The sequence below is a fragment of the Chinchilla lanigera genome, unplaced genomic scaffold (assembly GCF_000276665.1).
Source record: "Chinchilla lanigera isolate Chin_1 unplaced genomic scaffold, ChiLan1.0 scaffold00009, whole genome shotgun sequence".
Classification (NCBI taxonomy): Eukaryota; Metazoa; Chordata; class Mammalia; order Rodentia; family Chinchillidae; genus Chinchilla; species Chinchilla lanigera.
The window spans coordinates 12,456,564-12,471,572 of NW_004955410.1; the positions used below are offsets into that span (position 1 = coordinate 12,456,564).

The 15,009-nt window shown below is 37.7% G+C and overlaps 1 protein-coding gene across 25 annotated transcripts in view; it reads right to left on the bottom strand.

Moving 5' to 3' along the window:
• The window catches only part of Nrcam (neuronal cell adhesion molecule), an 80,836-nt gene that overhangs the window by 19,316 nt on the left and 46,511 nt on the right, over positions 1-15,009 (bottom strand). For 6 of the 25 annotated variants that reach the window (XM_013510543.1, XM_013510548.1, XM_013510545.1 and 3 more), the window contains 8 exons: positions 14,877-14,947; positions 13,648-13,873; positions 12,989-13,104; positions 10,247-10,451; positions 8,254-8,376; positions 7,391-7,576; positions 6,367-6,402; positions 526-651 (listed from right to left, as the gene is read on the bottom strand). In XM_013510543.1, the coding sequence (XP_013365997.1) occupies positions 526-651; positions 6,367-6,402; positions 7,391-7,576; positions 8,254-8,376; positions 10,247-10,451; positions 12,989-13,104; positions 13,648-13,873; positions 14,877-14,947 (1,089 nt within the window). The remainder of the gene's footprint in view (positions 1-525; positions 652-6,366; positions 6,403-7,390; positions 7,577-8,253; positions 8,377-10,246; positions 10,452-12,988; positions 13,105-13,647; positions 13,874-14,876; positions 14,948-15,009) is intronic. The other 19 variants (XM_013510544.1, XM_005377294.2, XM_005377295.2 and 16 more) reach the window with 11 other exon arrangements.

Here is a 15,009-nt window from a genome sequence, read left to right on the forward strand (position 1 = left end):
TTTCTGTAATTTCTTGTAAGATTCTTGCAATAGTTTAGGTAACATACTCTCAAGTCAGTCTGATTTCTACTGTTTCACAGCCCAATTTGCAAAGCCTTTTATCCTTTCTTACTTGTACTTACAAATTATTCACTACTACTTATTGTATGTTTTGGGTACAGAACCAATTTAAAGTACTATGATATGAAAAATAACATCTGAAGGGAGCTTATGTGCTTTGTTATCAACACCATGAAAAAAGGAGACTCCTAGTAATGGTTCACTGTACTTTTTAAGATAATTCTTTTTTTTTTTTTTTTTTGGTTTTTCTCCAGTACCGGGAACCAAACTCACAACCTTGCACTTGCCAGGCAGGCGCTTTTGCCACTGAGCTAAATCCCCAGCCCCTCTTTTTAAGATAATTCTGATTCACTTAATTGGGTTGAGATACTTTTCAGGATGATTCACAGTAAATCTTAAAAATGTTCTTAATTTCATGAAATGTGTCCCCCAAATTAAAAGCAGGGTAATGAAATTGTTTCTTACTGCCTGCTACACCATATTCAACATAAAAGTTCACATGCTCTGGTCCCTCATATTTCCAACTGATATTGGCAGAGGTCTCAGCAGCTGCAGCAGTAATATTGCTGATCCTGGGATTTACTGCTTGAACTAAATATACAACAGAAAAATAAAACAAACAAACAATCACATTGCAGCACCATACATGACACAGAGAATAAACTTAAATATTGTGAAACTGTACAAATAAAATGATATTAGAATTTACTGTTAGAATCTGGGGCTCACTCATACTTCACTTTTATCACAGGAAGGTTTTTCATTTATTAAATTACAGTATTAGGAAATAATCAGATATAGTTATATATACTATTAGAGTTCAGGAGTCCTAGTATAGGGTTCTGAACAATGTAGACTGTGGTCCATTGGATATGGTCCCAGGAATCATCACAGTCTTTATTTACTGATGGATGACAGAGGCTGTAGAACAATCCCAGGCACAGAAATTGCTATAGAATCAGAAACTTCCAGGCAAAATCCAATACTACGTGGCTACTTTTAAATTCTATTTGTCATTTCAGTGCAGGTCTTAAAAAACTGTGTTGATGTGAGAAAGAATGCTCCTTACAACAGTGGCTTTTGATCTGTTTTGAGTCACAGACATTGAGAGCATGAGGAGCTGAGAAACTCCTTAGAGAATGTTTGGATGGTTAGAATATGCTGGAAGAAAAGCTGCAAAAGGAATTGCCAAGTCTGCTTATCAGAAGTTGAGAAACAACAGACAAAAGGAGTAGGAACTATTTTACTGGACATATCACAGGGAGCAAGACAATCTTACCTGTTAAATATTGCAGAGCATTTCCTGAAAAACTATAACACAACCTAGCTAGCTGCTTAAAAATCTGAAGAATGGTGTGTATAAAGCACTATATATGCCTGCTAGTCAGTAAAGACAGCATCTAAAGTCAGGAAAAATGTTATTTTAATATCCTGAGGCTGACAATTCTATCAGCCCTACCTCAATATCTTCAACTAAAAATGACAAATCTACAGATATAATGACTTCTATAGTTAAAAAATAAGATCAACTTATTATTCCAGAGAAAATGTACTAGGGTAATAAATCAGAAAGAACGAATGGGATTACTCAGATACTCAAATTAAATTATAAAATTTGTTATACAATTCAGAAGCCAAACACCTCCGCTGAAACAAATGTAATGAAGTAGCATTTCTTAGCCTCAAAAAGGAAAGTATATTGAAGAAGCTAGATAATGCAAGTGACCTCTACAATATAATTCAACAACATATGTACATTTTGTGCCCCCCCCCCTTTTTTTTTTTTTTTTGCTAAGTTCAGGGAAATAGCAGAGAGAAAAATTTTTATTGAATTATGCAGAAATTTAATTTATCTTAGTTTATGTTCCTTACTAAAGCTTAAACTCAATTCTTAAAGAAAAAGATAATGCTAGGAATATAATCAACAGAGGAAGTCATATAGACATGTGTAAAACATCAATTGCAAAGAACTTTGGGAAATCATTTTTTAAAATTAATTTTATTGGTAGATTTTAGATATACGTAATGACAGCATTCATCATAGGGAATTTGTACCCATACATGATATATCTTCATTCTTTTTCCCCCAATGCTCTCCCCTTCCTTCAACCTTGACAAACCATTTTGTTTCCTTTAAAAATTGTGGAGTAAAAGAACTGAGGAATTTAGTCTTGAAGTAATTATGCAAGATGGCCAAGGCAGAACCATACCTAAGTATTTTGAACAGAAGACTATTTAGTCACTTCTGTTGTGGTAGTTTCTATCAATGTTCTCTTTACTTCCTGAAGTTTTTTTCTACACTTTTAATTTTTATTTTTTCAGCTTTATTAAAATAAAACTAGTACCTTAAAAATATGTCAGCTCTCCCATGTCCACTGTAGCATTATTCATGATAAACAAGACATGAGAATTCAGCGTCCACTGACAGATGACTGCATATGGATTAATGGGTATATAAAAAATGGAGCATCATTCAGCCTTAAAAAAGAAAATCCTGCCATGTGCAACAACATGGATATACCTGGAGGACATTATGCTAAATGAAATAAATCATACCGAAAAGAATATTGTATAATCTCACATGTATATAAAATTTTAAAACATCAAACTAGAGAAATAAGAGTATTATGGTGGTCACCAGGGGCTAGGATTAGAATAGGATGGATAACTCAAACTTTCAGTATAAGATGACTATTTTTAGAGATCTAATGTATTATACACTATAGTTAGTACTAAAGTATTGTGTGCTGTAAATTTGCACTTAGCTTATCTTTAAAGGCAACCAGATAAGATTTATGATTTAGTTTTATCATAGAGAATTCCATCTTCCTCGGCTTTAATCCCCACTTGCTCGCTTACTCACTGAGCAAACACCCCTTGAGCTGCCCCCTATGATGCGGCAGACAAGGGGACCCTTATGGCATTACTCATCAGGGCTTCCCCAGCCATCTCCCACTGTCTGCCTCTCCCTACTGTGAGTCTTTCTCTATAGACACCCAGCAGTGTATGGAGTTACTGTATTTTAGCTTCCTAAGCTACAAATCTGACCCAGACTCCTCCCTGTTAAAGATGTGGACAGCTAACCTCTGCCTAGAGGTAAATACAAATCACTTAGCAAGGCATTCACAGCTGCCCATCCAGCCCCACCTGCTGCTCCAGTCCCAACTCAGGGACTTCTCTTTTCCTCACACTCTACTCTGCAGCCAAGCTGGATTACTCACACATTCTGTGTGCTTTCCAACCCTGGCCTTTTTGCTTATGCCCTTACCAAGACTTACTCCAATTCCTGATTCAGCTGCCAAAATACACAGGGTTCAAGGCCTGTCTTAATATTATTTTCTTTGGGCGGCTTTCCCTGATCTTGTTTGGCAAAATAAATAGTTCACTGTTCTACGTGCAAATAGCATTTTGTTTACAATACTAGTTTAGCATCTCTTCCTTGCCAGATTTAAAGCATGTCAAAAGCAGGGACAAGCCCGGCATGGTGGTGCACACCTGTAATCCCAGCACTCGGGAGGCTAAGGCAGGAGGATTGCTGTGAGTTTGAGACTAGCCTAGGCTACAAAGCGAGCTCAAGGCCAGCCTGAAATGCATAGCGAGACCCTGTCTCAAAAAAGGCAAAAAAAAAAAAAGAAAAAAAAGAAAGCAGGGACAGTTTTACTATATTGATACACAGTATCCTAAAAAAGAAAAAAAAAGGCTACTTCATTTTACGTGCCAGGGAGACATTAGTTGTTGAACTGGTTGAAACTTCTAGGCTTCTATGTAGTTTTTGTTGTTGGTGTTATTCAGACTAAATAAAGATGGGAACTGTGAGTTTGAAATTTTTGTTTCCTGCTTATTTACATTAGTAAAGTAATCTAGTGAGAGTCAGCTCATGGGAGGACTCAGCATTGGAAGATTCTCAGGGCCCTTTTCTGCTCAGTCCTAACTGGTTGCCCACAGTAGGTTGCTTATAAGGTCAAGAATGCAGATTCTGCCCCTACCTTACTAGTTAATCTTACCTTCTTCTATCCAGGTTAGCTATCCTAAAAAAGGGTCCTGATGGTTTCTCTCAAGGGCCCAGAGTCAAATTTCAAAGGTAAAGTAATAGGATCCATCAGGAATACTGGGAGCATAACTCAAGTCAATTACTGGCATGTTTTGGTTCATTTTGATAGATCCCTTTGCTGACCTAGTTCCAGAACCTCAGACTCTGAAATTATTTAGAGCCATAGAAATTTAACAAATATATCCAAATAACTATAAATCTTACATAAATATTAAAGGCTTGAATCAAACAAACAAATTAATCATTATTAGACTGAAAAAAATATGGAAGAAAAAAAGCCCAAGATTACAAATTATGCTTGATCAGTTTAAATCTTACCATGGGAAAATATTATTATTTTATGTAAGAAAAATTTGGCTAATGTTGCACTATGAGAAGAAACAATATTGAAAATGAGGTCAGATTTAGCTTTTTCTTTTTCTTAAACATTATTCCTCTTCTCATCTGAAATCTGTCAGATTTTATATTGGGGAATTGATGAACTTTTAGATACTTCATTTTTTCTTGTTCTACAATCATAAATAATTCATAATTCAATTCAGTAATCTCAAATGGTAGAACCTACACCTAAGAAAGATTTCTTTTAGTTTTAGTTTATCAAGAACAGGAGGTGATGGTTGTTCTGGGGGACTCAAGTCCTCTCCTGCCTTGCCCTGTCAGCAGAACATGCAGACTGCTTTGCAGCAGCCTTGCTGAAGGAGTGTCCCTGCCAGCCTTGGCACACTGTGGAGACACTGTGCACCAGGTAGGACAGGAAGCCAGCTCACTGCAGGCCTTCCACGGAGTCACTGTAAAATGACCCATGATTTTAGCTGATACCTAACCCATAAAAAGAAGCATACATACAAAATATCTTTTACATATTTCTACAATATTTTGTAGAAAATTTGAACTTTTCCAACTTTGTCCTTTTAAGTCAAAAACGCAACTATAATATTATTAAGATTAACCCTCTCCCCCAAAAATGTGAAACTAAGGGAGAAGGGCAGCACAACTGTTGTGCTGGGGGAGTGAAAATGGTCAAGACACTTTAAGTGTATGTACAAGTCTGCCAAAATGGAAGTCGATAATTTGTCTAACCAATAAGAAAAGAAAAAGAGTAGGAACAAGATTACTAAAAAAAAAAGGGGGGAGAACAGTTTTATTTAATCATACTGTCGTATGTACATTTTTTTTTTTTTCTCGATACTGGGAATCGAACTCACGACCTTGCGCTTACCAGGCAGGCACTGTGCCGCTGAGCTAAATCCCCAGCCCTGTCATGTGTACATTTTACAATTTAGCAAGGCTCTGACTATAAGCAAATTTCTAAGAAAACAGAAAAAATGTATCAAGCCTAAACTCACAAGAGTTGAATAATTCAAGGCAAAACTCTTGCTGTTCTTGGTCTTCTGTTCTTCACTCTTGTTTGAAGAGTGAGGATTTGCTCTGTCAAAGCCCAAGAAAAGCCCTGACTGTGACACACTTCCCTCAAAAAGCCAGGGGCAGGGGCTCTGCTGCTCTGAGTGGCTGACCGATAGCCCAGAGTGGGTCAGAGACTGGGGGCTCTCTGGTATTGCCACAGGCAGAAGACATCTTACAACTTATCAAGCACCATGCTTCCAAAAGTCCTTCTGACACAAAGAGCTGCTGTTGCCTATGACTCAGAAGGGGAAGGCTTGAGCAGTCTGGTGGAGACAGGGTGGAGGAACACAGCTGAGCAAAGCATGCAGGCTAACTGGAACATGAGTCACTGATGGGCAAAGACCTACCAAATCACTTCTGGGGTGTTACACTGAAATTTCAAATGGACAGTGTTGTGTAGTGCCAGGAGGGTGTACACTGTATGTACGAGGAGTGCGGCTAAATCCAATTACAAGGGGAAGCTCAGTTGATTTAGTTTCCCATGGGCTGTTTTCATAACAGGACTAAGAGTTTTGAACTCCTGACATGTGGCACGGCCATACAGAGGATCTGTGACAAATTGAGAGTTTTGGTCTTGTCTGACTGAGCCAAAATCATATCATTAAAAGCTAAGATTAGGATTTGCACCAAGGATATAAGTCTTGACAAAAATTTTTTTGGAGAATTCAATCTGTGCTTGCTACTTGTACAAACGACTAAAAATTAATTTAAAAGCCATGATCAGCCAAGATCTTCTCCTTTTGGTGGTTCCAAGCATATTTTATTTTCTCTTTTTTACCCATGCTGCACTTCCCCACATTTAACATTGCATATTCATACATGTATAAAGTCATGCAGATGAGTTATTTTACCTTTGCCTGCACCTACATCAGGTGGAAGAATACCAGCTTTGATGAAGGGAAACAGAAATAGGACACTATATAGTTAGATGTAACACACCCATGAGCATGTATAGCGATACAAGAAAACACTTACTAAAATGCTAAGGCATGCAAGAAAAATGAGGGTACCACATCAGGTACAGGGGACAAAAATATGTCAGTGTCCCCAAACTTCTCCAATATTCAAATCCACATATTATTTAAGGTGCATTATTCATTATCTAGTATATAAGAAGACTTAAATATATTTTGAACCAAATTTTACATTGAAATGTCATGGAAGATAATCGGACGAATAATCTTTAAACAATTTTACAGTTTAGAGACATGCAAAACCAGAAAGTTTTTCACAATATTTTTGATAATTTTCATTGAATCTAAACATTTCAGGATGCTTTTTAAAAGTATGAATACTTACGGAGGTTATTCTGGTTTCTCTGTAACAGATGACATACCAAAATATAAGGCTCCTTATTCTAACACAAAATAAATGTACTCTTTAGTGACTATTTTGATGTTTTACTAGAAAACATTAACCAATACATGGACTGGCAAATTATATTTGGTGAATTAGGACCATAAGTAGAATTATGTAATTATATATGTCTGTGTGTTCATACATGTGTTCATTATATGAGTCAATATGTGTATATGTGTATAAAGTTATGTACAGAAAAAACATTGCCTTGGACTTTAAATTCAAGTGTGGTAGATATATTTTCTCACTTCTACTCTAATATTTTAATATAAGTTTTAAAATCTCACATGGAATTGAAAAAATACCAAAAAGTCATTCCAATATAAACTAAATAACTGATTTTACTATATATTGAGAATATATATATGTATACATATATATATATATATATATATATTACAAATAAGTATTTGTGTAGGTAAGATGGATACTCCATGGTAAGTAGGAAGAGAAAACACACTAAAGTTAAAGATTTTTATTTCAGGATACTTATAATTGTATGAATTTCATACATACCCATCTTACCTTCATCCACAGTTGTTATTGCTTCCTCTGTAATTTGACTTCCTGGTCCTACGGATGTTTGGGCATAGAAATAAAACTTATACCGAGTGCTGAAATTTAAATTTTTTAAAATCCAGCGTGTCTTGTTGGCAGGAATTTTTAAATCTATCAGAGGGCCTAATTCATGTGTGCTGTTTACTGTGAATAAGAAATAATAAATAAGTGCATTCTTCATTAATTACAACAAGAATATTGTAAATATTTGTGTCAACCAAAAATTGACACAAATGATTTATAATCCTGCTCATTCTTCACTTAACATAACTGATAACCGTATACAGGTCCTATAATGTTCAAATATACAACATAATATAACATAACACAGCAAGGGGGGAATATATTCTCCATTTGCTTATAAACTAGGGGAATTTTATGATTGAATCACAATAGTATTTTTTTCTCTGCTTTTGCAGGTGGAGCCATATACGGTATTGTTAAATAACTTCAAACCTTTCCTTTAATAGTATTGTGACAAAGGAACCTCATCTTGGCATTTTCTATTTACAGATAATGCCCACCTAACTTAATGAGAGGGTTCTCCTAAATGCCAGACTTTCAAAAGTCTGCATATTGTACATAGTACTTAATTTTCAGTAGCATATATATTGTTTTCCTTTTAAAAGATTTTATTTGATTTATTTTCTTTTAAAAATATTCTTTTATTTATTTTATTATTTTAAAATATTTTGGAATAATATTTGAAGGCATATGTATAGATTCGACAAATACAAAGAAAGAACAAGCTTGTGTTTTAGCTAACAGTAAAGTTTTATTTTTAACTCTGCATTTGTCTTCCCCTTCTTCCAATAACTTACTTGGCTGATATTTTAGGGTGTACTCTGTCAAAATGCCATTTGGGTGGCTTGGTGGATCCCATTCCAGAGTGACAGAGTCCAGTGTGGGATTCACAATCTTCAAAGATGAGGGAGCACTGGGGACTTCAATGAGAACATGTAGTTAATACAAGTTTCTAAGTATTCAAAATATAGTGAAGAGACATATTTTGCCACATTTATACAACTGATCAAAGATTTGGTTTTCAGTGACTTGCTCTGGATGCTACTGAAAATACATGAATACAAATCTGTGGCAGGAACCAGTTTATTCTCGTCTTCTGTCACCATTTCCTTTTAAATTTATTAAAACCGTCCTTTCAAAATACATAAAGACTGCCTTTCTATGGACCCAAATTAAATACATTTAAAGCAGACAAGAATTGATTTATAAATAGTGTCCAAGTAAAAGCAAGCTGAGTATTAAGTGAACCATTCTAACCAGACCTTTGAGTGGAAGCAGCTGTGTTCTGGGCCATCAAGCAGTTCTCCCCAACAAACCAGGTGTCTCCAAACAGCAAGAACACCCTGCCTGCTGGGCCTTGGGCCCTGGCCAGTTGCCCAGTTGCAGAGCCATTCATATCTCAAGAGCTGACAGCTGCACAGTATCTGGGGGTAAAAGACAAGAGCCCCAGCGCTGGCAAACCTGAGGCTCTGGAGAAGGCCTGGGGGTGGGGGGCGGGGCTAGGTTTTCCATGGCAGAAGCTGGCAAATTGCCAGGGAAACAAACCTGGTCTTTTATTCACTTCCTTATGAGGGTCACGGCCGGGGGCAGCTCTTCCTCAGTCACCAGATACCCTACCATGTTCCCTGGAAACTCATTAGTGATATCACTGTCCTTCTTCACTCTAGCCAGAAACCAAGGGGTCAACTTGGACTTCTCCCTCTGCTCTTTCCACTGTCTTCTGGGACACAATTCCACCTCCTTAATTCCAAAGATAGCCATTCCCCTGCCTGTCCCTTACCACTTCCCTTCCTTTGCCTGGACCTGCAATACGTTCGTGTCTTCAGACAACCACTTCCTCTCTTCTTTATCTTAACCCTCTGAGCCATCCACAGGACCAGTGTGGCCTCACTGATGAAAGCCTCCAGTGGGAGAAGCCTGACCCTCCAGGCAGTAATGAGACTGAGGTCAAGAGCTAGAACTGGGGCTGTTGAGCAGCCACCAGCCTCGTGAGCCAGCCCACCCTTAACCAGGGGCCAGGACAGGGTGTGTTTGTGAACTACTTTCAACAAAAAGACCGAAGAATTCCACAGAAGGGATCTGCCCCATCATCATGGCTGGATGGTGTAAAGTTCCAAACAGCGAAAGACCATTTTAGTGCCTTTTAAAAATCTCTACCTTACCTCATGGCCCCCATTCTCCCTCACCCAAACTCTTGTGTCTGTTTTGCCCAAACTCTTCCACCAAGGTATTGCTGAGTCTTCCTTGCTACCTCCTGCAGTGGCCATACTGTACTTATAACACTTTTTCCTTCCCAACCCATTAGGTCAAGACTGCCAACCTTCTACCTCAGCTCAGCATTGTAACAAATGATGAAAGCACGTGGGAAGAGAAGCTGCAGTGGTCAGCTACCTCTCAGAAATATTTGTTTCCAGGCCTTCTTAAGTATCCCATTTAGTTCTCACACTTTTCAGACGAGGCCACTGAGGCATAGAGAAGCTACAGAATGAACGCGCCTTGGGTCAGAAAACTAAAGACTTGAATAAATGTAAGTTCAGCAGTGGGGAAAAAAATTTTAAGTGAAAGGAAAGGGTGTTTTAGGGCAGCATTTTGGGTTCTAAAGCCTCCAATATACCTTTAGGCTGCCACATGTGAATGACATTTTCCCAGCTTTGTATGTGATATGTTCCTCTATGGGAAGATCACACTGGACTCTCTGAATATACTTTACCAGGAGGGCCCTCCTGTCACACACAGGCTCCCAGGCCAGGCCATGTGTTCCTGGATCTCAGAGCCACATTCACTCCGTACCTCCTTCAGGAGTGCTGAAGGCTCTGTCGGGGCTGGCCGGGCCCTCCCCCTTCCCGTTGACCACACGGACATTCAGCGTGTAGTGGCTGAAGGGCTCCAGCCCGGGCAGCATGCCGTGGGTCTTGCTGCCCTGGAAGGTGAGGATCTTCTTCTCAATGTGCCGTCTGTTTCTTAGGGAAGAACTCTGTGCCTTCCAGTAGTAAATCTGGAACAGCAAGAACTGAAGTCAGGGATGCACAAGGGAACACACAAGGTTCTTCAGGTTAACAACCTAAAACAGTCATTTTCCCAGAAAATTCCCTTGCTGCATTTTAAAAGAAAACTAGTTGCCAAACAGGTGGATACTGATTCTGAGCAAGAGGATTAGAAGCCCACAGATAATGAGGAAATTAAGATAACATGACAAAGCTGGGCTATACTATTCTGTTGGAGGAGTGTGGGTGAAATAAATAAGAGATCCATATGGTTCTCTCCAGAACACAAGGCAAATGGATGACAGCAAAAAGGATTGAAGTCTTTTACATGTATAAAAGATTCTAAAAATAAAACTACTGCCCAATGTTAACTACATGTTCACATATACTATATCATTTAGCTAATTTTAAATACCACAGTGAGGCTTTTCTTATTATTATTCCTATGGTAGAAGTGAGCCTTTGGGCTCGTCAGTGGCTTTTCCAAAGCTACAGAGGAGCCTCCACTGCATTGTAGGGCTTTTCCACTAAGCCTGTCTGTATCACTTAATTAAACATACTTATTTTTGTATTATATTATAGGTGCAGGTTTTGGAGAGATGGACAGGGTATTTTTCAGGAGAAGTGAACTCATACCCAAAATGTGGCCACTATCGGGGCCCCAATGATGCAGTATTGTAAGTGACCTAGAGAGGTTAGTTTTAACAAATTAAGGTAGTATGTTTGTGCACATGGGGTGCAGTTCTTTGGATGTTTGTCAATCAAAAATCTCTGAATCAATCTTTCTGTGCTTACCAAAAGCAAAGCTAATTGATGTTCATAACTGATGTTCATAAAAATGATGCAGTTGGGGATACATAAACATAATCTGAATTATTTTTTGAATGTCCATATTATTAGGATAGCTTTGTATGTTCAGCACATGTGGTCCATATTACCTTAAAGCTAAGTGCAATTTGTTATACTTTAGTTCTTTAAAAATTAGTTTTCCTCATTTTGTACACATACTGTTTAGTTCACAGAATTTTAGATGATCTGTGAAAAAAAATGGAGAAAACATTTCTTTTCTCTTTTTTTTTTGGTTTTTCTCCGGTACAAGGAACCGAACTCACGACTTTGCGCTTGCCAGGCAGGCGCTTTGCCGCTGAGCTAAATCCCCAGCCCCCTCCTTTCTCATTTTGAATGAGTAACATTTCAAATTACCTCTAGCCGGGGTTCTTTAGATGTCAATCTGCCTGAGGCAAGAAACAAATGAACTCGATATCAAGAGTTCATCAAGAGATGAAAACACAGTTCTCAGATGAAGAAATACAAATGGCAAACAAATATATGAAAAAATGTTCAACATCATTGGTCATTTGAGAAATGCAAATTAAAACAACACTGAGATTCCATCTCACCCCAGAAAGAATGGCATCATCAAGTCAACCAATAACAAAGTCTGGAGGGGCTGTGGGCAAAAAGGAATCCTTTTCCACTGCTGGTGGGAGTGCAGACTGGTACAACCACTATGGAAATCAGTGTGGAGATTCCTCAGAAAACTAGGATTAGAGGTCCCATTCCACCCAGCTATTCCCCTTCTAGGTATTTTTCCAGAAGAACTGAAAAGATCATACCACAGCGATATATGTGCACCCATGTTTATAGCAGCACAATTTGTCATAGCTAAATCTCAGAAACAACCCAATGCCCATCAGCTGAGGAACACATAAAAAAGATGTGATATTTTTATAAAATGAAGTATTACTCAGATATAAAAAAGATAAACTTGAGGCTTTTATAGGAAAATGGATGCAACTAGAGACCATACTTATAAGTGAAATAAATCAGACCCACATGTGTAAACTCCGTATTGTCTCCCTAGTGTAAGAACCTGAAAGAATAAATAAAACCCAAAAGGTACAATAGATATTGTGAAAGGGAAAGAAGTTGCTCAAAGGGAAGGAACAATTTGAATGAGGGAAAGGAGAAAAGAAAGAAGGGAAAAATATATATGGATACACAAGAGTAGCTTGGATAATTGTTCTGCTGATGTTTATTGGTTTATTGAAAGGACAGTTAATGTTTAAATTTTTCTTTTCTGACCAATTTTACATGATTATATCTGGTAATCTGAACAACTAATTTGAAGACAACAATATACAGTATAACAACCATTATTGAATCCCTACTATCTTGATTAGTGAAACTCTATAGTGTCTAAAAGGGTTTTTTAATTATTTTTTATTCTCTATGTTTGATCAATCTTGCATTCTTACTTCTGGTAATCTAAGCAACTTCGTTGAAGATAAAATATGTAATGTAACAACCATTGTTAACTTCCTATCATCTTGTTTTGAAATTTTGCATCATTTTTATTGTTTTTGTGTTGTTTTGTTTTTGTCTTGGTTGCTGTTACTCTGTTTTCTTTTCTCTTTAAAATGAAAAAAAAAGAGTTCATCAAGAGAGGAGCAACATTACTCCAACCTCATATATGGTGTGTGTGACAAGTGGCATTCGTCAAAGCCCTGTTACTAAGGAAAAATGTGATATGATGCCCTTTACTTGCCCGGTAGCCTTGCAGGTGTCCTCGGATACTTTTCAGAGGCACCGGGTCCCAGTGCACCTCAGCCAAGGTACTGTTCACCACACTCACACGCACATTTCCGGGAGCTACCATTGGGACTGCGGAAAGGACAGGGCAGGGGATAGAAGAATCAATGTAATTTTAAATTTCATTCAAATATCACTATCTATAATAATCTTTACTTGAAGAATGCTCCAGCCTCCTATTCTATAGAATCATATTCTATGGCTTATTAAGGGTTGACTGCAGAGTTTCCTTCCTTCCTTCCTTCCTTCCCTACTCCTTTCCTTCCTTTCTTTTTTTGGTTAACTGTTCCTTTAACTTTATGAGCACAACTTTTTTTTTTTTTTTTAAGATAATCTCTTTAATATTCTGAATCTCTATTTCTTACTTTTTTGAGGTGCTGGGATTGAGCCTAGAATGTGTTCATGCCAGGCAAACTCTACCACTTAGCTATGCTCCAACCCTGAATCATCTCTGTTTCTTGCATGGCATGCTGTTTAAATTTAGAAAAGTTTGCAAATATAGTTGCTGCCTCCATCCCTTGCAAACTTAAGCACCTCTGGAAATAGCCTTGGTTTGTACCTTGGCAGGTCGTCCTGCTGGGGAAAAGCAGAGAGGGAATGGCATGAGACACTTACGGTCTTCTCCAGAATGTCCCATGACTACAGCTGGCTCCGGAGCAAACCCCACAACATTCAGGGCCTGAACTTTTATCAGGTATGGGACAAAGGTCGGTGTGCCAGAGACAATATACTTGGATACGTTTGCCACAACCACAGATGTCCACTCATCATCGCCATCTTTCTGACGCCAGCTCACTTTGTACTGGAGGTCTGGCCCATTTGATTCGAAACCATTCAAAGGCTAAAGAAAAGCCAAATAACCCAAGGCTATAAAACACATTGACTATACATCCTTTTACAGAAACAGTAAGTCCAACTCCCAGGCCTAAAGAAAGTGGGCACTGAAACCCTAAAATACATGCTATTAACCATTTTCTCCAGGGACTTCTTATCTTTGCTCATTTATGATGAGATTCAAAGCTTTTTAGGGATTAACATTTCAAAGGTTGTAAATTACTACCTTAAAGCAGTGAATACCACACAAACCTTTCAAAATCTGTCTGTGTAGGTAAAGGTGAGTGAGCCTAAAAACATTCTCATTATTTAGATTCTTTTATGCATTCCTGTTTGTGTGATAGTACATCTTGTCCATTTTACTTGAAGACTGAAATTTATGAACTATTTCTTTCCTTATTAAAAAAGTTGGCCTATTACTCTAACTTGATAGTGCATTTATAAATATATATGTATACTATAACTATATACATATATGTGTACATATAAGTAAGCATGTTGGCTCTAAGATACATTTTTAAAGCATACAAGTAAATATATGTTAATTTTCCAAATCCAGAAAATATAGATAGGCCAAATAATAACAACAATAGTAATAAATAAGTTGACTACTGGGAATAGCTTGATGCATGTCTTCCAGGAGGTTCTGTGTGATGATAACACCCTCTAGCATATTTTGAGCACAAATAGGCCTTATTATAGCTGCTTTATATGCATTAACCCCTCTAGTTGTATGAAGCTGGCTCTATTATTGTTCTCTTCATAGAGATGCTCAACAAATGTTCAACAACTGGCTTACGATCACACTGTAAGTAGCAGAGGTGGGATTTGTATTTATTCCTTTTGGCTCCAGAGATCAAACGCATTACCTACTACCTAATACTGCCTCTTAAATAAAGACGTATTTCCCCCTAGAAATGGGTGAAATGGGGTTTCATGCATATATTATTTTAGGACAATTTTTTTCACTCAAAAAATGACAAGGGAAAGCTCAAGACTTTAGAGCTCACCTTCCACGTAATCACCAAATTATCAGGCTCTGATCCCAATCCTTCCACAGACGTGGGGTTTTTATCTGGTTCTAGAAGTTAAACAGCCATATATGTGTAAGCTTGGCTCCTTGGCAAAGGGTGGAAAACTTTT